At 47.2% G+C, this 20,665-nt stretch overlaps 1 protein-coding gene across 6 annotated transcripts; it reads right to left on the reverse strand.

Moving 5' to 3' along the window:
• Positions 1 to 8,996: 8,996 nt before the first annotated feature.
• ZBTB14 (zinc finger and BTB domain containing 14) lies at positions 8,997 to 16,230 on the reverse strand. 6 transcript variants are annotated; one of them, XM_065932542.1, is made up of 3 exons: positions 16,086 to 16,230; positions 13,802 to 13,885; positions 8,997 to 12,689 (listed from the first exon to the last, which is right to left on the reverse strand). In XM_065932542.1, exons 2-3 carry the CDS (start codon positions 13,802 to 13,804, stop codon positions 11,343 to 11,345), a joined length of 1,350 nt encoding a protein of 449 aa, XP_065788614.1. In that variant the 5' UTR covers positions 13,805 to 13,885; positions 16,086 to 16,230; the 3' UTR covers positions 8,997 to 11,342. The 6 variants fall into 6 exon arrangements, with proteins under 6 accessions (XP_065788614.1, XP_065788612.1, XP_065788613.1 ...); XM_065932540.1 differs by having other exon boundaries at positions 13,802 to 14,069; XM_065932541.1 differs by lacking the exon at positions 16,086 to 16,230 and adding an exon at positions 14,381 to 15,317.
• Positions 16,231 to 20,665: the final 4,435 nt, after the last annotated feature.

Genomic DNA, 20,665 nt, shown 5'->3' on the forward strand with positions numbered 1-20,665 from the left:
GTGCACTGGGATGACCCAGAGGGATGGAATGGGGAGAGGGTGGGAGCGGGGTTCAGGATGGGGAACACATGTACACCCATGGCGGATTCAAGTCAATGTATGGCAAAACCAATACAATATTGTAAAGAAAATAAATAAATAAAACTGAAAAAAAAAAAGAAGGTAGCTTAAAAGAAACTTCCCCAATGGCTAAAGAATCCACCTGCAATGCAGGAGACATAGGTTCGATTTCTGGGTCAGGAAAATTCCCTGGAGGAGGAAATGGCAACCCACTCCAGTATTCTTGAGTGAAAAATCTCATGGACGTATGATCCTGGTGGGCTACAGTCCATGAAGTCATGAACAGTCAGACATGACTGAGCAACTAAGGACAACCATAAAAATAGAGAAAAACGCCTGGAAGGCACACACAAAAATGTCAAGAGAAATTTACACCATTCTCAGATTATCTAGGGAATATACTGTGAGGGATAAAACAGACTGAATTCCAATTATAATGGAGTTTGTATTCCAGTGGGGGAAAGAGAAAACAAACAAAATAGTAAATTTACAATAGTAAGACATAGCATGTCACCTGCTAATAAGTACAATGGACAATGAATGCCTAGGTGGAGGTGGGAGGTGGGGGATACTGTCTGAATATAGGGGTCAAGAAGACTTCACAGATGAGGTGACATGTGGGTAGTAACCTAAAGGACCTTAGGCATGTGGTAGAAAGGATGTTAAAGTTTCAGCTTTAAAAGGATCCTTCTGGCTGTTTAGTTGAGCCTGGACTGTAATGAAATGGGGCAAGGGCAGAAACAGGGGGCCTAGGAGGAAATCACTGTAATTTCCTGGCAAGAGAGAACTTAGAACTAGTGTGGTCAGATGCTGGCTTCATTGTGAAGGCTAAGCCAGTCGGGGGTTCTGGTGTCTAACATGTAGGATGCAAAAGAAAGAAGAGGTTTTATAGCCTCAACAGGTGGGAGGATGGGGTTGCCATTCAGTAAGACAGGAAAGATCGAGTGGGGAGATCTGAGGGTCAAGTCAGGAAGACGATTTTGTACTTGTCATATCCAAGATGCCTACCAGAAATCAATATGGAGACCACACGTGATGTAGCTAGTATGCAGAAATCCTTCTCTCCAAGAACCTCCCTTCACCCCAAGTATGAACTGGGTGCTCTTTCCCTGTGGGACACCACCAGTGCCCCACGCCCACACTCCCCTTGCATGAGACTACAATTGCTTCCGGATCTTTCCTCCCTCACCCAATTGTGAGGACTCTCACTGTATCCAGGCTCCTCCTACAGGACCTGGCTTGTAATAAAGTGCAGTAAGTATGGAGTTGGACCATAAAGAAGGCTGAATGCTGGAAAATGGATGCTTTCCAACTGTATTGCTTAGGAAGACTCTTCAGAGTCCCCTGGACGGCAAGGACATCAAGCCAGTTCATCCTAAAGGAAATCAGTCCTGAATACTCATTTACGTTGCTGTATGGCAGAGACTGACACAACATTGTAAATCAACAATACTTCAGTTAAAAAATTTTAAACCCTAAGAAAACCCAAAATAGTCCAATTAAACATAGTCAAAGGACCTGAATAGACATTTTCCCAAAAATATATAAATGGCCAACAAACACATAAAAAAGGTGCTCAGTTCATTGCTTCCTCTTAGCTCAGTTGGTAAAGAATTTGCCTGCAATGCAGGAGACCCCAGTTCGGTTCCTGGGTTGGGAAGATCTGCTGGAGAAGGGATAGGCTACCCACTCCAGTATTTTGGGGCTTCCCTTGTGGCTCAGCTGGTAAAGAATCTGCCTGCAATGTGGGAGACCTGGGTTCAATCCCTGGGTTGGGAAGATTCCCTGGAGAAGGAAAAGGCTACCCACTCCAGTGTTCTGGCCTGGAGAATTCCATGGACTGTATAGTCCATGGGGTCGCAGAGTCAGACACGACTGAGTGACTTTCACTGATTAGAGAAATGCAAATTAAAACCACAAGGAGATATCATCTCATGCCTGGTAAAATGCCTGATTTCACTTATATGTGGAATCTAAAAAACAAAGCAAATGAAGAAGCATAACAAAACAGAAACAGTCATAAAGAGAACAAACAGGTAGTTGACAAGGGGAGGTGGGGAAAGAGAAATAGGTAAGGGAAATAAGGAGGTACAAACTTCCAGTTACAAAATAAATGAGTCACAGGTGTGAAATGTTCAGTGTGGGGAGCAGAGCCGATAATCACCTAGTATCTTTGTATGATGACAGATGGTAACTAGACTTTCCATGATGATCATTTTGTAATGGATGAAAATACTGAATCACTATGTCACGAACCAGGAACTCACACAGTGTAGGTCAATTATACCTCAGAAACAAAGTCATAGGAAAAGAGATTAGGTTTGTGGTTATCAGAGATACAGGGCCGGGGGAGGGAAATTAGATGAAGGTGGTCAAAATGTACAAACTTCCAGTTATATGATAAATAAATACTAGGGATGTGATACCCAACATGCTAATTTACACTGGAGTATGTTAAACATGAAAGTTTTTAGGAGAGTAAATCCTGCATGTTCTCATCACAAGGAAAAATAAATTTTTATATTTATTTAATTTTGTATCTATATGAGATGGATGTTCACTAAATCTACATGGAAAAAAAAATCAAGGAGACTTTTACGGTCTCATAATTCAAAGAAGTGAGTTTAGGGAAATAATGATTAGTTACACAGGACCTAAAATTAATTCATCCCTACGATTCCATTCCTCAGTTCTCAATGCCACATTTTATTACAGACTATCAAATATAATCTTATCTATGCTTATCAGACCAATTGATCCAGTAGCCTTCCAATCTGGTTAATACTTTCTGCTTCATACTGGCTGAAAGCTTGCTGGGAGATTACAGAAAAGCAGCTACAATATTCTAAGATTTAGAAAAAGCCAGTCCTCATACACATGCCTTTCACTTAATTAAATGTACAAGAATGAAGTGTAATTAATTTCCTCTTATCCTTCTAACCTTCTGTATGGGTCATCCAGTTTGAGGCCGGTAACATTTTAAACCAATTTTATTTGATCTTACAAAACATGTTAAAACTAAACTTCCTGTCTGTTAAATTATGCAAAAAGTGAATTTATCTTTGAAATATTAAGCAAGAGTGGAGTCAGCTGAGCAAGGAATCACTGTTTGCATTTTGGCTGAAGAAATTAAGAGATTATGCAACCAGCCCAAAGTGGTGACAGCTTGAAAACGGTAGAGATAGAACCTGAATTCGCGTTTTCTAGCATCTTTCAGAGAGAAGGGAGTGAAGGGAGAGAAGGGAGAACTCCTGATATAGGTAACTATTTTTATACCTAAAGAGTTAATCCTGCTGCCAAAGTCGATGGTCTCTGGTCTGGTGGGATTTTCCTGGCTCAGTGCATAACGGGACGTGTAAAGAAAGCAGACGGCTAGCTTTGTTATTTTGCAATCATCCATGACATTCTGTCTGCAGTTTTCCACATTATTTGGGGGCAGCCTCCAGACCGGAAAAGAGACAAAACAATGTTGGTTAGTATTTAGGTCCCTTGCATGGGAAACATCCACAGAAGTTAAAATACTGGTACTAATTTATTATACAAACTTAGAGGCAGCAGTTTACATAAATGCCCCCTCTGTCCTCCAGTTGCTCCCCTAACAATGGCCTGAAGGTGGTAAGAACGTGGGCAGGGTCAGAGTCGCCCCTCTGCCTGTTTGAGGGCATATAACACAGTGACTACGCGCGCAGGCCCTGGAGGCAGGTGGCCTGGTCCCTCTTCTGAAGACAATTTGACGTTGGCAGCATTTTTAACTTCTTTGAATCTTGACATCTTAATCCATAATAATGCATACCCACGAGTCGTCGCAAATCATACAAAGAGATTGTCTGTATAGTGCCTGATAACTGGTAAACATCCCACATGTGCTAGTTTTTATGCTTTAATTCCTGATCCTCTTGACTATCCAGTGACAGAAGTTCAAAGCGACAAGTGAAAACAAAAAAAAAAGGAAAAGAAACAGCCATGATCTGTAAGAATCACTTATAGGAATCATCTATAAAAGACTTCTGCCCTCTGATTGAAACCAAAAACTAACCACATTCCAAGTAAGTGGAACAGCACCGGATGCTTTGCACAGAGCTCCATCGAAATGGCAGCGCACCTCATGGTGACCTAAAAGCAACAGATGAGATTTCCCTTCTTGTTTCCTTCAGCTTGCTTGCTACCCTGCCCTGACCTCTGCACTCTAAAGGAAGACCTGCTGAATCTCCATTGGATATTCTGTATTGCTCATAGAAGTCCCTTCTTCCCAGATATTACTATCCTTGTTCAATGCTGTAGGAAGCCCAAGTTATCATGCTTTTACTCTCCTTACTTTCTCTACATCAGAACCCTTTTATTTTTATTTATTTATTTCATTTATTTTCATTAGTTGGAGGCTAATTACTTTACAATATTGTAGTGGTTTTTGTCATACATGTAAATCCATGGCTGATTCATCAGTACCCTTTAAAAAAGAAAATGCTTGACCGTGCTGGGTCTTAGTTGTGACCTGTGGGATCTAGGTCCCAGGGATGGAACCTGGGCCCCCTGCATGCCCAATCTCAACCACTGACCCACCAGGGAAGTACCTAAGTGCTCTTGAAAACAGCATTCATTATTTTTAAGAAATAAACCATAGTCTCCTTTTACACGCCTAATTCCAAAATCCAGTATCAGTGAGATAAGTTGAGAACCATTCTATGAAAATGGTCACATTGAACAAATATATTTCCTCAATATTCATTCAAACATCATCTGAGAATATTTCTTTTGGTACAACCAAACTTCAAGACTATGCATTCAAAATGTTTACTTATATCCTAAAGTATATTCCATGAACTGCTCTGAAATACACGTGAGAACAGAGTTTTTAAAGGATTTTTCACATCTATGATTGCTTGTAAAATTTAGTAAAACTTGGGGAAGTCATTGTTTAACTCCATCCTGGAACATAAGCCCCATAAGAATAGGACAGGTGTCAGTCCTGTTCACTGTTACCTCCCCAGTGTCCGGCCCAAGGCCTGGCACACGCAAGACATCCAGGAAGCATTTGTTGACCAATACACTTTAATCTTAATCTACAGAAAGTAGTTTTATGTAAGATTGATGGAAATATCCTCCAAAAAAAAAGAGCAAAGTGATTCAGTAAAATGGTATTCTGGAACTAAAAAAAGACCTGAATTCCTGAGCAGTAGTGTAAGTCCCTTTTGTGAGAATGCAACAAGTCATCCTGGAATTCATGTAAACTAGAGAGGCAAAGGTCAGGTGTAGGCCAAATACACACAGTATTTGAAAAGTACATGTAAACATATCTCCCCAAATGCATGATTTCTGAGAGGAAACTCAAAAGCCAGCTGTCAAAACTGCAATTCTGACTCTGCCATCACAGATAATTCCGAATAGCAGGGAGCCATCCGGAGACCAGTGTTTACACTTAATCACACTCGCATGAACCACTTAAAGGATGGGAGACTACAGAACCAAAGACAACTCTTAGAGGAATACAGGAATTTGTGAGGACAAGGCTATGAACTGGTTGAAGATTACAGAAATGCTACAATAAACACATCTTCTACAGATATCACCTGGTAAGAAGACTAAGTGAGATCTAGTTCTACAGCTTATGGCCAATGATTGACAGATGTCAGACAAGAGAAATTCAATCTTGTTTCTGCTTCTCTATTGAGAACGCCCCTTAAGAAGCAGGGAACACTTTTGGTGCATCTCAAAAGCAGTAGGTATGTACTGGTTATCACTAATTTTTGCAGCAGACCATGAAGAAGAAATCCCAATCACTGTTTTAGAAATAATGAAATTAAGGCTCAGGGCAGCTAAGAATTTGCCTAAATGTATGTGATGTGATGTGCTCAGTCACTAAATCATGCCAACTCTTTGAGAGCCCACCAGGCTCCTCTGTCCATGCGATTCTCCAGGCAAAAATACTGGAGTGTGTTGCTATTTCCTCCTCCACAGGATCTTCCTGACCCAGCTATCAAACCCTCATCTCCTAAGTCTCTTGGATTGCAAGTGGATTCTTTACCGCTGAGCCGTCAGGGAAGCCTAAACGTATACATTAATTGAAAAGTAGAATCGGGATCCAATTCAAGTCTGACTTGAAAATTCTTCCCGTGAACCCACCATCCCTCCTTGCTATACTGAAAAGATTTATGTGAAGAAAGGTAACGGGGAGCATCTCTGGAAGAGATCATGGAGTCACAACTGATGAAATCTGTTGTAATCCAGATAAATCACAAGGAGGGGCCCAGAGATAAGATCAGTATGGTGACCTTGAAGGAATCAGAGGCAAACACCATCTTCGGGTTTTTTATCTTCGCTTTTTAAAAGACTGCTGAAGACAAGACTGGGAAATGACTACCCTACTAGCCAGGGTCCAAATCTTCCTTTGTATCTCAGGGTTCAGCCCTTGGCCTCACACAATGCTTAATACACAGTGAGTTAAGGACATGCTATTTTCTCCATGGGCTTCCCTGGTGGCTCAGGTGGTAAAGAATCTGCCTGCAATACAGGAGACCTGGGTTTGATCCCCGGGTCAGGAAGATGCCCTGGAGAAGGGAATGACTACCCTCTCCAGTATTCTTGCCTGGAGAATCCCATGGACAGAGGAGCCTCGCATGGGTCACAAAGAGTCGGACACAACTACCCACACACACTTATCTTCATGTACCTAAAGCTTTGTCAACCAAGGTTAAACCAATTCTGAACAGTTCCAATAGGCAGAAGGTTCAAGGAGGTAGGCAAAAAATGGATACAGAAAGGCACAAGGAGCAGTGAGAGGTCCCAGGAAAGGAATGGGTGTTCACCAAGGGGAAAGGGAATCCCTACCACTTACTTCGAGTGCTCACAGGTTTCAATGGAGGATTAGAAGGAAGGAGGGAATACATTTAGGCCCTCGTCTGTCCCTGGAATGGTTTTCAGCAGTCACTCTGCCTGCAGTTGGATGTCTTGTTTCCCGTACATTTGGTGGGGGTAGGGAGCTGAATGAGAGAGAGAGGCAGGCAAATGCTCAAGGTGAAAGGCAGAGAGGAACCTGAGAGTTGTTCTCCCTTTTTCCTTAACTCCTAACTCAGAATTCAAGACCAGAAGTTCTGTTAAACTAGTTCATTTCCACTTACACAAAAGGCTTTTTACATCTGCCGGGGGAACTAATCACCAGTATCACCACTACTTGGGAAAATTCCAGGTTCCCAAAGACTCAAGTTCCTGGAGGAGGGAATGGCAATCCACTCTCATATTCTTGCCTGGAGAATCCCATGGATAAAGGAGCCTAGAGGGCCACAGTCCACGGGGTTGCAAAGAGTCGGACACAACTGAGCAACTCAGCACAGCACACAAAGACCAAGTTGGGCTTCCCCAGTGGCTCAGCGTAAAGAACTGACCTGACGCAGGAGACACAGGTTCAAGCCCTGGGTCGGGAAGATTCCCCGGAGGAGGGCACAGCAACCTACTCCAGTATTCTTGCCTGGAGAATCCCATGGGCTCAGAAGTCTGGCGAGCTACAGCCCATGGAGTTGGCTTGACTGAGCATACACACACAATGACTAAGTTACAGATAACCTTACACAACATAATCCATGAAGTTGGAAACTACACCAACCGGAATCACTCTCTCATCATAAACACCAACCACCGCAACAGAATAGGAGGAATCTTTTACTATCAGCCTGACTTGATAGTGACCTCTGTGATTTCTAACAATTCTAAATTTGTGATCAAGTTAAGAGAAGACAGATTACCTGCATTTTAGACTGCCTAAAATTCCCTTCCTCAATCATTACTGAAGCCATGCAAGTTGGCATAAAAGCTACCATCAAGCTACCACCAATGTTTGTAGACATTCTCTTTGAACAAATAGAAAAAAAAAAGTAGGTGGTTTTCATATAATGAAAAAGTAGTTCTAGCAGTGGACAGAGAACCCTGCACCTGCTCCACAAGTGAAAGGTGGACTCAGGAACTGATACTTACAATCATGCCCCGAAATGAAAGAAGGAAGCCGTCACATCAGCATGGCAAGTCTTACCGTATTTACTGCCCAGCAGGACTGTTTGAGTGTCAGTAAGCTACAAGTGAACACAAAACAGCCCGCTTTCAGACTGGCAACCCTGATCACAGGACTCAAAGAGAAGTGGTAACACATTTCTTGTGTGATGCACAGTGAATTCCACCAGCCACAGGAAGCCAAGAACCCCATCTTGACTCATATCCCTGGCATCAGTTCCATGGGAGTTCCCCATAGACATAATCCTATTATAACATGCGTCGCCCCAACAATGTGCATGGGAAGTTGCTATCTTCATTTTATATTCTGCACACCTATCAGTAGGGACCATCTCAGATCAATGGTGTCCCAAGCTCTCAGTCTAGCCAAACAGTCCCATTTTACACCTTGCTAAAAGGCACCAAACCTCAGAGGGCAACCAAAACGAGAAACAGCATTTTTTAAAATTAAATGACGCCTGATACTGCTATAAGGCAGCAGCATACCCACCCAATGCTGGGGCCATCAGCAAAACCACCAGGCATGTACCCTGAATGCGGCTCCAATTCTGAGTTGCCAGGCTAGAACCGGGCAGACACTAGGATGCTTTGTGGGCTTTAAAAATAAATAAAAAGTGATCCTTTCATGATATTGTTAGAACTTCAAAGGGCTTCCTTGATGCCTTAGCTGGTAAATAGTCCACCTGCAATGCAGAAGGCAAAGGAGATGCATGTTCGATCCCTGGGTCGGGAAGATCCCCTGGAGGAGGCAATGGCAACCCACCCAGTATTCTTGCCTGGGAAATCCCATGGATAGAGGAGCCTGGTGGGGTAGCAAAGCAAGCATGAGCACTTCAAAGGATTAAAATATATCTTTAAAAAATATTATATTTTCATTCTAATCCGTGGAAAAACAAAGTAGTACTGTTGACACTGGCACTTCCTTCCTTCTCACAAGGCAGATTCGGTGTAACCATGTTTCAGAAGTAACTCGCTGTGAAGGGAGGCACCCCAGAAGTGCTGAACATGAGGGTTTCATCATCCCCGGGACACTATAGCCAGCGAGGTGGGAGAGGCAAGCTTCAGGACCAGGAGGCAGGAGAGCTGCCATGTCACAACCTCGCTGCCCAGAACACAACAAAAACATGCACCCTAAACACAGATGAACCCAGCACCGGCGGTGGAAATTACAACACAAATATATTTCTCATGCAAAATAGGACCAATGACACATATTTACACGATGCAAATAAAGTGCTGAAAAACCTTTCTTTTGGGGATACCATTGTGATTATGTGGTTTCAGTGAAGGTTAATGCCACATGGGGAACTTGCAACTCTGTATAACCAAGATGAAGATAGTATAGAAAATGCAATTGGGTAGAAACCTGGGTGTGTGACAGGCTGCTAGGAAAAAACGAAAACAGGAATGACAGAAGTATATTTTCTTTTATATACAAAAACAAAGGCCCCAGGTATGATTTGCTGAAGTAGCCATCCACGAGATGTTAAATTACTTTTCCTTTGCTTTGGTTAAAACAGTCTAGGAACGGCAATCAGTTCCCCTTCTATGAAGAGCATATAAACACAGCGACAGGATTGCTTTCAGGAGAAAATAAACAACATTTAAGAAAAGAAATTAAATTAGTTTTAAACTAAAACATTTACCAATAAATAAGATTCTTAAAAAGGAAACATCTTCATCCTACAATTATGGGAATAACATATACAAAAAATAAACTTTCTCTCACAATAATAATTATAGGTGTTAATGCAACGAGCTAGGAAATGAAATTACTTTAATGTGTCTTAAGAAAAAAAAAATCCTAGCAACCAAAAATAAATTTTAAAAATCGACATTTCTTTGAAAATCGTACATTCTAAAAGAACTAATTCTTTATTACAGAACATAATTCAAACTATTGTTGGTATTTCAATGTATTCCTAAAGAAATGTTTAAAAAGAAATTTCGTACACCAGAATTGGAACAGCACTTATAATTCAGTTTACGGCTATGAAAAGGCAATCATCTTCCACTTAAAACTGGAACCCGTGATGAAATATACTTCAAGAACATAAACATTTGGTCTGACAATCTTTAATACTGGTTGAAAACAGACTGATGTTTGTTGCTGATGGGAGATATCATTAATCCAATGTGCAAAAAAAAGTGCAGCTGTCTATTTGTACTTGAGATATGTAAGACCAATGCTTCTGTACTATTTACATAGGTAAAAGATTTTAAACATAATGATTTCAGGAAGGACACTGCAACTTCTTTATGGATAATCACGTGCTACCGAGAGCTCAAAAGCTTGATGACACTCTTTAAGTTACACAAACGTACCCAAAGAAGTATACCTGTTCTTGTCCTAATTTTGATCCTAAACAAAAATCCAATTTCAAAATCAGGAATTATTTTGATCTAGGAAATCTTGGACTTGTTGCAAATGTGCAAACCTTGTCTCTGAGAGCCAGGTTCCTACACTCCCTTTTCTAATCCTGTCACCACTGATCCAGCCCACAAACCCCATCAGCTGCAGAGTAGCAATACCCCAAATAAGAGTAAAAAAAACTCAGCCCTCAAACCACCCACATGCCTTCTGGTCATGTGACATCTTTAGGGGCAGGTACAGGCAATCAAAAAGGATGAAGAAACACTTCAGCAAAGCAACCATTATTTGTCCACAAAAACCATGAAAAACAGTGATAGAAAATTAACAAACCAAATATATAAATCTGACACCATTTTGCATTTCCAGAACTTGTTTTCCTATCTGTGCACGCAGGGTTCTTGGTCAACCACCCACCCGTATTTCCTGCGTCTACACGAAGTACTTTTACTAAAGTTCTTAAAAATGTCACCGTGACCCGTAAGTCACACAGAATGGTGATGGTCAGGAAATCAGTCCACTCAATTATCACTCTGTGCGGTGCACTCCCTGGCGCAGCAGGCGGAGAGGGGGGCTTTTAAAAAGGGACAGAAGTCTCTCACTTCTGAACTGGGCCCAGGAGTTCTCAAATTAAAATCAGAAATCATAAAAAAAAAAAGGTGGGGGGCGGTGGGGGCCGGGTGCTCACTGGCAACATTAATACAAGACACCAGACGGGACAGTGAAACAGTTTGGTCAGAACCAAGGAACGGTTATTTCCTTGCAAAGTTTTCGAAACACCCAACCAGGCACTGCCTTATGTCCAGCGAGTACAAGTTCTCGGTGAGTTTTCACCGAAACGCGGAGGCTGGCGTTCATGGGTCGGGATGCGGGATGCGGATAAAGGGTGCTGAGCATCCCGGCCCCACCGCCTCTAGCTGCAGGCGATGGTCTCCAGCTGCTGCTCGGCCTCCGCGGCCATGGCCGCCGCCTGCAGCTGCTCGGTCTCGCTCTGCATGGCGCTGGGGGTGACCTGCTTGCGTTCGCTGTGCATGTTGTTCTCGTGCCGCTTCAGGTCGGACGCCTTGGCGAAGGCCTTGGTGCAGGAGCCGCACACGAAGGGCTTCTCGCCGCGGTGACGGCGCTCGTGGTCCTTGAGGTGGGACTTGTGCTTGAAGGCCTTGTCGCACATGTGGCAGGCGAAGGGCCGCTCGTTGCTGTGCACCCGCTCGTGCTTCTTCAAGTCCGGGGCGCGGATGAACGACTTGCCGCACACCTCGCAGCTGTAGGGCTTGTAGCCCGTGTGGATCTTCAGGTGCTCCTTCAGATGCGCCTGCGTGGTGAAGCCCTTGGTGCACATCTCGCACACGAAGGGCCGGTCGGCCGTGTGCAGCTTCTCGTGCTTCCTGAGCCGACCCTCGTCCGAGAACGTCTTCCCGCACGCCTGGCAGGCGATCTGCTCCCGATGGTGCCCGTACAACAGGTACTCGAACTTCATGTCGCTGGCCGCCGTGGTCCAGCCCGGGGTCTGCTCATCCTTCACTTCGCTCATGCCGTCGTTAAACGTTAAGGCCTGCGGGGTCTGGGACCCCAGGTCCTTGGACTCGGGCGTCTCCATGGACTCCACCTCCTGGCCGTAGCAATTCACCTTCCGCACCTCCTCGCTGCCCAGTTCTTTCAGGATGGCCTCCTGCACCCTGAGCGTCGTGGTGGGCGATTTGCCGTCCTCCTGACTCGGGGGGGTGCCTTCTACCGTGTCATCCGAGGGGCTGTCGTCCTGGTCTCCGATTTCCTCCACGTCGTCATCCTGGGGGTCGGCAGCATCCCCAATGGGGCGGTTGATCTTCAGGCAGTACTTGCTTTTCGACTGGCCGTTGTTTTCGTCCGGGCTGGACACGTCCCGCTTCTGAGAGCAGAGTTTATCCAGGAATCGGATGCCGAGAATCTGACCGGATGACATCATTAAGTTAACATCTTCTTTTTTCACGGAGATCTTTGCCGTGTACATGTAATTCAGGACCTCTTCAAATATATCGGAACGGAGGAAATCTATTTCTATTACTGAGGAACTATCTACCTCAAGTTTCTTGAAAAGCTTTTTAAAGTAGGTGCTGCAGGCAGCGAGGACACACCTGTGCGCTCTGAACTTCACATCCTCGACCACAATCGCGATGTCGCAAAATTCTCCTTCCAAGCGTTGCTCGTTGAGTGTTTTCAGAAACAGAGTTTTATGATCATCGTCATTATATTTAATGGTTTCAGACATACTGATGAAAAACTCCTACAAGAAAATGTTTACAAAGAAAAAGAATTTTGGTAATTATGAACAGTACTTTTATAAGAATTTCAGGGAGATTTTCATTTTCTGACCACTTTCTGGTTCCTAACAATTTCAGAAAAGTCACTGTCAGGAGGGGTTCAAGAACAGGAGGAGAAAAAACAGATCCAAATTTAGAGATTTCCACACTGTTCCTTCTACTATCTTTACTGTACTCAGCGTATGCTTACTCATAATAACAACAACTCCTACTGAGCGTGCAATACGTGCCTGGCATTGTGCTATGCACTTTTCATGTCTTCACAAAGGCAGTGATCACAGGACCTTCAGAGATAGGCATTGTTATTACCCTACTTTACGGATGACTTGAGGAACCTGCCCAATATTCTAGCTATCTAGTGGACCATCAGGGCTCTAGCTCTAGCAAATCCAGGCACTCTAGCTCCAAAACCAGTGCTTCCTGATAACTAGAGGTAATAACAACTCAGCTTCAAGGTTTAAGAATCCATCTCTGGCAAGCATCCGCCAGTGCCGTCTGCTATGTCTAATTTCATGCCGAGGAAGATTCAGTAAAATAACTAGCAGCTCTCAAGGTTCTGTTTCCTTGACGGAAGAGACAGATCACTCCTGCAGACCCAGAGAGGGAAGTCATTTCCAGAACACTCCATTCAGTGTTGTCCTCTAGTTTTTTCACACCAGTGTTGAGCTACTTCTGAACAAGGGGCAAAGTTTAATACGACTCTCAGAGAATCAGATGACATTTGGGAAGACAGTGACAAGCAGCTTCATTCCCCCTTGGATGCCAGTCTATCTGTCATCTGGATCAAAGTGTCATCAGAACTGGATGCATGTGACAAGTGCGGCGGGGGTTTTATGAGCAAATGATATGTAGAACTGGCAGGGAAGACATCTGCCACGTGTTAAAGAAGTGATCTTTTTTAAAATAATGTATCCTGTGTGTTTCTTTTCAAAAACCTTGCTTTTCTTTTATTCGACCAAGCATAAGTATGAGGAAAATACCTAGTCCCCTAGAGAATGCTAATACATAACTGAGAGACATTTTAAAGCTGACACCAATAATATTCTAAAGACTTAATATGCAAAGTCATAGTTACCATGAACAACTCAGGCTATTATCTTAATGCTTTAAACACCAAAATCTTCGGATCAGAATAACTCTGATCAGGGGCACGCCAGTCCTACAAGAGAAAAGGACATACAAGAGTAAAGTTGGCTCTTTCCCTATCCCCAGTTGTAAACAAGAATGTTTTCAAAAATTGATTTTTAAAAAGAAACTTTCCTTTTTTGTCCTGTCACTGGCACCTGTACCCATTTTCAGGTTGGGAACAAAGAGGAGGGTGGCTGGCAGCGTCGGGTTCAGCTCTGAACAGATATGAAGGAGAAAAGGTAAGGGCTGGAGCACTAGCAGCCTGGAGGGGGTGTGAGACGGGAATGGGAACGAGGGGCTGGGGAACCACTAAGGGATTCCCCCCACAAAGCCTCCATCTGTATTTGCAAGGATTTTGATTGCTGCACAGATAGAGTAAAAGCTGGTAAGTACCTCGTTCCCCTACTATTTCCTGCTGGATTCACAGCCTTCCACATTTTTTTCTGCTTGGCTTATATAAACATAGACTATATATTTTTTCCATCGATATATATAGACAAAGTTAAGAAAAGTACATATACTCAACAGTTAACAGTGGGGGAGAGAGAACAGTAGCTGTTTACTTCTATCCACTCTTCTGTATGATGTAGTATAGTTACTTAAATCACTCTGGTCTTGAAGCTTGCATTAAAGAACTCCAGGTGTGTCTGCCTCTATCCCTACAGGGAAGCTCAAAGGATTCTAAATTATTTCCAGTTTAAACTCCATTTTGCAGACCAACATCCTGAAAAACATCAAGCCTTCTCTACTGAACCGTGATCACACAAACTTGAGTGTGGCAGAACCAGAGTCCTGAAAACCGTCTACAGAAAAGCAAAAACATCATTAAGCTGCCTAAAGTGGCAGGCTGTTTTCTTATTTGCCAAATACGAGGACTGGGCAGAATAATTTCTACGGGTGCACCCCAGCCTGTAGCCGTCTCTCTGGAGCTTGTGGGATAAAGGTGCATGGACCTGGCACAGGAGAGGCGTACAGTACCCATGGCAACGTACTTGGATTTTTTTTTTAAGCCTATGTGTTATTTGGCCCCACTCTCTCTCCAGATCTCCATTTCCCCCCTCTGTTGAGATGTTCCCATTGCTAAGTTCAGGTGAGTCAAAAGGGAAGATCCCCGTTGCCAATATCCCTACAGGTGGAGGGCAAGATGCCGCCCCAACCACACCTCCTGGACGAAGCTGCCCCTGCATGTCGTTTCTCCAAAGCGCCGGCGCGGGGGGCCCCGCTAAGGCGAACCTACAGAAGCCGCGGCGACCAGCCGGCCGCCTCCCCGACCCCGGGGCCGCCGCGACAATGGCGGCGGCACCACTTCCCGGTCGAGAGCTCGCCGCTTCTGGATAGGGAGAGAGCAGGGAACCGAGCGCAGGACCCGGGCCGCCTCCAGAACCTCTCCGATCCCGCTCGGCCCGGGAGGTGGGGAACGGGATCCAGCGGCTAGCATTCCTTCCCGAACAAAAGCTCCGGCCCGGGAAGCCGGGCGGAGCACCAGCCGTTTTCCCTTTTAGAATCGGGCTCTTCGGCGCGGGCTAGGGCCGCGGCTCCTAGCGCGAGAGGGAGGACCCACGGCGGCCCCGGCGGCGGAGATCGGGAGCGGGCGTGCGGCCGGGCTCCGCAGCCCCGCGCCGCGCCGCGCCGCGCCCCGCTCCGCCCGCGAGCCCGGAGCTCGCGCCCCGCGCACTCCCTGGCCGGCTCGCGCCGGGCCCTCCCCCGCCCTCCCGCGGCCGGGGGCGGGGGCGGCGCGCGGCCGGCTTCCCGAGCTCCGCGGGCGCTCCCGGGAGTGCGAGCGCGGGGGTCCCGGCCCCCTCCTCCGCGGGCTGCTGGGGGGCGGCGCGGCGGGGCCCGCGGCGCGGAGGGGCGGCGCCCGGCGGGCCGCGCTCGGCGCCGGGCTCCGGGCCGTCCCCACCCCCATCGCGGTGCACTGCGGCGGTGCGAGCGGGGGCGGCCATAAACTCCGCCGCCGAGGCTCGGCGAGCGCGCGCGCGGGGCCGCCACTGTCGCCGCCTGGCCGCTGCCCGAGCCCGCTCGCCGGCCTGCGCGGCCCCCGGAGCGCCCCGGCCCCACGCCCGGCCCCGCTCGAGCCGCGCCACCGGGGCCGCCCGCACCTCCTGGAGCTGACGGGTGCCCCCGAGCGCGGCGAGAACGCGCTTCTTCCGGGCAGCCCCGCCGCGCCCGCCGCCCCCGCGCCCGCCTCGCGGCCGGCCCGGGCCCCTTCCGCACCCCCGGCCCGCGCTTACCTGCAGCCTGGCACAGCCACAGACACTCGCCGTGGGCTCCCCGCGCTCGCTGCACGCAGGCCGGGGACGGGATGGACGCGGGGCGCGGGGGCACGGTGGGTGGCAGTGTGTTTTGGATTTTTTTTTTTTTTTTGGAGTTTGGGGAGGGGGCGGGGTGGGGGGGAAATCGTGCACGTCCCTGATGGTAGCAGCCCTCCTCCTGCACGGGCACAGAATGTCTAGCCGGCCGCGAACACCCCCACCGGCACCCCCCCCTTCCCGTGCATGCGCGGTGCGGGCCAGGGGGAAGGCGCGCCGCCGGCTTGCGCAGGCACGGAACCCGACCGGGCCTCTAAATGGGCGAGCGGGGAAAGGGTTAATCCGGGACCTTGCGACGCTTTCGTTGGAGTCTACGGGGCCGCCCCCGGAGGGCCCTGACCTGCGCACGCGCGCGCACGCGCGCGGGTTGGGGCGCGCGGAGCCCGCGCGCGGGAGAAGGGGGTGGGCGGGCCCGGGGCGGGGCTTAGGAGCGGAGGAGCGAATGCACGAGCGCCACTCGCGGGCACCCGCCCCTCCTGCCGCTCCCGCCTCCCGCTCGGACTCCCGAGCTCCCGCCCGCGCCCGGCGCCGGCGCGGCACCGGGGACGCGGGAGCCCGGCGCTCCCGTGCGTGTGCATGTGCGTGGGCAGTGCCGCCCTCGGGCGCGCGCAGGGCGGGCGCCGCGGCTGCGGGGCTCGCCCGCGAGTCCCGGACGGGCGTTCCGGGCACCCTGCCTTCCGCGCTCGCCGGAGACAGCGAGACGCGCGCTCGCGGGCGTTGGGTCTTAGCGGGTATCGCCGCCGCATTTTGTCTATGGGCGAGTTATAGGCGCTCAGTGAGGGTTTGCAGAAGAGATGCAAAGGTGGTATCTTTTCATTTGGACTGTAAGGGGCGATCCCAGTCCCAGAGAGGAAAGGGATCTCATACATACACACACCCAAAGCTCGGGAGCCAGTCAGGGACGCGCCCACGCTCCCGCATCTCCCCGGAAACTCGCAAGGAAACGTCTCGGGGCTGGAGGCCGAATAGCCCATCCCTGGCGGTGGAGCCCCTGGGTGAGGCTTCTTTTGCAGCTCGCTCGGAGAACTCTGATAACTCAGCGCCGTTTCTACATCCCTGTTGAGCAGAGTAACGACTCCTGTGCTGTGGGAGCATCATTGCCTCCCCTCCCTCGCGGTGACGGTGCTGGGGAGTCCCTCCCGCTCCCCCGTTTTCTGCTCATCTATGCACAGGAAGCTGGACGCTGCCGCGGCTCCCTCGTGTCGCTTGTGCAGCTTTATCACACTTGTTTTAACAGTGTTTCGCCAAAACATTCGTAATTCACATCTAAAAATTAGAGCAGGACCATCCTTGTGGGCTTGTGCGATAATTACAAAAATTAATGCTTGTAACGGGACCATCATACACCTTGAAGAAATTATATTATGATTGTGTTTAATTCCAAAGAAATTCTGTTCGTCCTGAGGTGATTTGTTGTACTAATTGATGTCGGTTTTAACGTTTCCAAAGGTGCTTTTTATACACATCCTTTTTGATGTTCACAAAAGCCTGAGGGTTAGTGGGTCTGTTGAATGAAGCGAGGTAGAATAGACCAGTTCTAAAGTCAGACATACTCAGCTCAAATATTGGGTATATGATCTAGCTTCCCTAAACCTCACTTCTTGTTCTCTGATAGGAGCAGGAAATTGTGAGGATTAAATGGAGTAATGCTCAGTTAGGTGATTAGCTCAAATACTAGCGCTATGGTGTTAAGTGACCTGCCAAGTCTGTCTGGATAGTGGGTTTCAATGGCAAGAACAGAACCAGAACCACCAGGGGTCAGGTCCACACTAGATCCCTAGGCGGCCCACATCCCCTCTGATGCCACGCTGGGCCAGGTTATGTGTTTCTTTAGTCACTAAGTGGTGTCTGACTCCTTTGCAACCCCAGACTGTAGCCCACCAGGCTCCTCTGTCCTTGGGATTTCCCATAGCTTTTAAGGTTACATTTCAATCCTGTCTGTGGTTTTATAGGGGGATAACAAAAGCAGTATATCATAGGATTATGTTATCAAGCAATAAAGCTGTCATTTCATTTAGCAGTGTGTGGGCATAGCTCTCTTAGTTAGGGTTCATCTGATGTAACCACTCCCTCCATACCACTTAATTGCATAGCTTTATACACTCATTCTGCATATATTGATTACCTATCTATTATGTAAAGACTGTCTCTTGGCATATGGCTAGGTAAAGTCTTTCAGGATTTGACTAATCTGATCCAATTAAAATGGCTCAGAAGAGTTCTTGAGCAGCAGAATGCAGTTCTCAAGTGACAGATCCCTGACATCTTGATTTTGCATTAATCATTCTGCTTTTTCATTTGCTTTTTTGTGCTCATCGCCTGGGCTCTGACCGATTAGCCCTTACTGCATGGGAATCATGGGATGAGTGTAAACGAAAGAGGAAATTCTGTGGGCTGGAGGAGGGAGGAGGGGAAGCTACAAAGGAAGTGCCTGACCCACACCTGGCACCTCGCCTTAACACGGCAACCTTACCTCGGCGCCTCCCAGCATCCCTTAGGCCCTCCATAAATACGGGCTGACAGGTAGGTGATGACTCAGGCAGTACTGTAGGGAGTTACAAGGACATGCTGTGGGGTTGGTGTGGGCTCAGGACCTTTCTGAAACTCACAGATCTGAGGCCCTTGAAGGAAGTCTTCTGCCTCTCCTGCTCCGAATGCTGTCACTCTGTGGGACTCTCAAGCCAACAACTATGCTGGGAACACACTGCTCCTCCCCCTAGGGTGCTCATGGCTGCCTCCTAACTGGAACCTGCTTGTAAGGCCAGGACCTCCCTGGTGCTTTAGTTAAGAATCTGCCTGCCAATGCAGGGGACATGGGTTTGATCTCTGGGCTGGGAAGGCATCTAAGCACTGTGCCACAACTACTGAACCTGTGTCTAGCGCCTGGGAGCTGCAACCACTGAACCCATACATTCTGAACCCATACAAAGCCTGCATTCTGGATCCTGGGCTCTGCACCAAGAGACGCCACCACAGTGAGAAGCCTGGACACCACAACGAAGACCCAGTATATCCGAATATAAATAAAAATCTAAAAAAGTAATTGTAAGGCAGAAGTCTGGGGCGCCAGGGCCTAGAATGGCTTTGGAACAGCCCCCAAGGGACATGGGTGATGTTAGATGGAGTTGGTTCTCTGTCACACTGACCTTGGGCCCTCTGATCAGTGGAAGATGTGCAGAAAAGTGGGCGCCATGTGTTCTGAGCAGAGGCTTTGAGAAGCGGCTTGTGTTCCCCTCTCCCGCCTAGGTTTGTGTGGTCTTCTGTGAGGACTGGGCCCAGGTTGCCACTGTTTCTTCTGCCTGGGCCCTCAAATGACAAGCAGGCCGCAGAGAAGGAAGCTGACCTGAAACCCAAGCCCTGCCAAGCTCAGGCAGGCGACAGCTCATCCACAAACTCATGAGTGAGAAAGAAACGCTTGCTTCCTTAGGCGCCGGAAGGCTGTGTTTTATGCTTGGTCATTGCAGCCAAACGTAAAACCTGCACAAGGAAAAGTGTCCCGCCAAGTACCAGGAGCACTCTCCCCTTGCTGCTTGGAAAACACTGCACACGGTACATGAATCGGAAGCAGACCTAATCCCGGATGATGCGGAGGTATGGAAACACACATTCAAACATGATCACATGAGTAATTTTACAACTGCACATGCTGATAATGCTACTATTAAAAAGGTACAAAGCTCAGGATGTCATGAAACAGAGGACTCAAGTCTGGTTGCGAACTCAGTGAAAGCTTCTTCGAAGATGGATATTTGAGACCAGAAGAGTGAGGGAGACAGGCATCTTTGGGGTTGAAGGCTAGCATTTCAGGCTGACAGGGAATAGCATGAAGGAAAAGATGGAAGAGACTTGGTGGGTTGAGGCTCTAGGGGAGGACAGAGTGACCAAAGCTCAGTGGGTATGAGACAGGTCAGTGGAAGAGCAGAGTTCAGTACAGCCGGGGCTTTGCCGTCCACAGTGAGGGCTGTGGATTTTATACTATGCACATTGAGCGCCATCAGAGGGTAAACTAACATTTACTTGGGTAAATATGTTAATCGTATAACTAGGGTAAATGCAGGCTATGGAAAGCAGATGTAGACTTTGAATTTCAAATACCTCCACTGGTGTGACTGCTCATGTAAAACTTTTCTCATAGTTCAGGTTATGGGAAATGATTTTCTGACACCAGCAACTGAAATCCTATCTTTCTTTATCTAGAAATAAAAGTTAATAATTCCCTCATGAAATTTTACTTTCGAATGAAATACATTCATCACACTATCCTAAGAAAAGATTCTGATCAAACTTCTATCTGAATGACTATATGAGGACTTAACAGCTTTGAAATGAAATGAGTGAAAATTCTGAATTAGCAGAGATACAAAACACTGATCTATTTCTGGATCAAGAGAAGAAATTTGTTATTAATAGCAACAGTGGAAATACTATACACTATCTGGAAATCAAATAAAAATAAAGCTAATTACTGATGAAATTCACATTTACAGAATACACATTTATAG

The sequence above is a fragment of the Muntiacus reevesi genome, chromosome 4 (genome assembly GCF_963930625.1).
Source record: "Muntiacus reevesi chromosome 4, mMunRee1.1, whole genome shotgun sequence".
NCBI classification, from domain to species: Eukaryota; Metazoa; Chordata; class Mammalia; order Artiodactyla; family Cervidae; genus Muntiacus; species Muntiacus reevesi.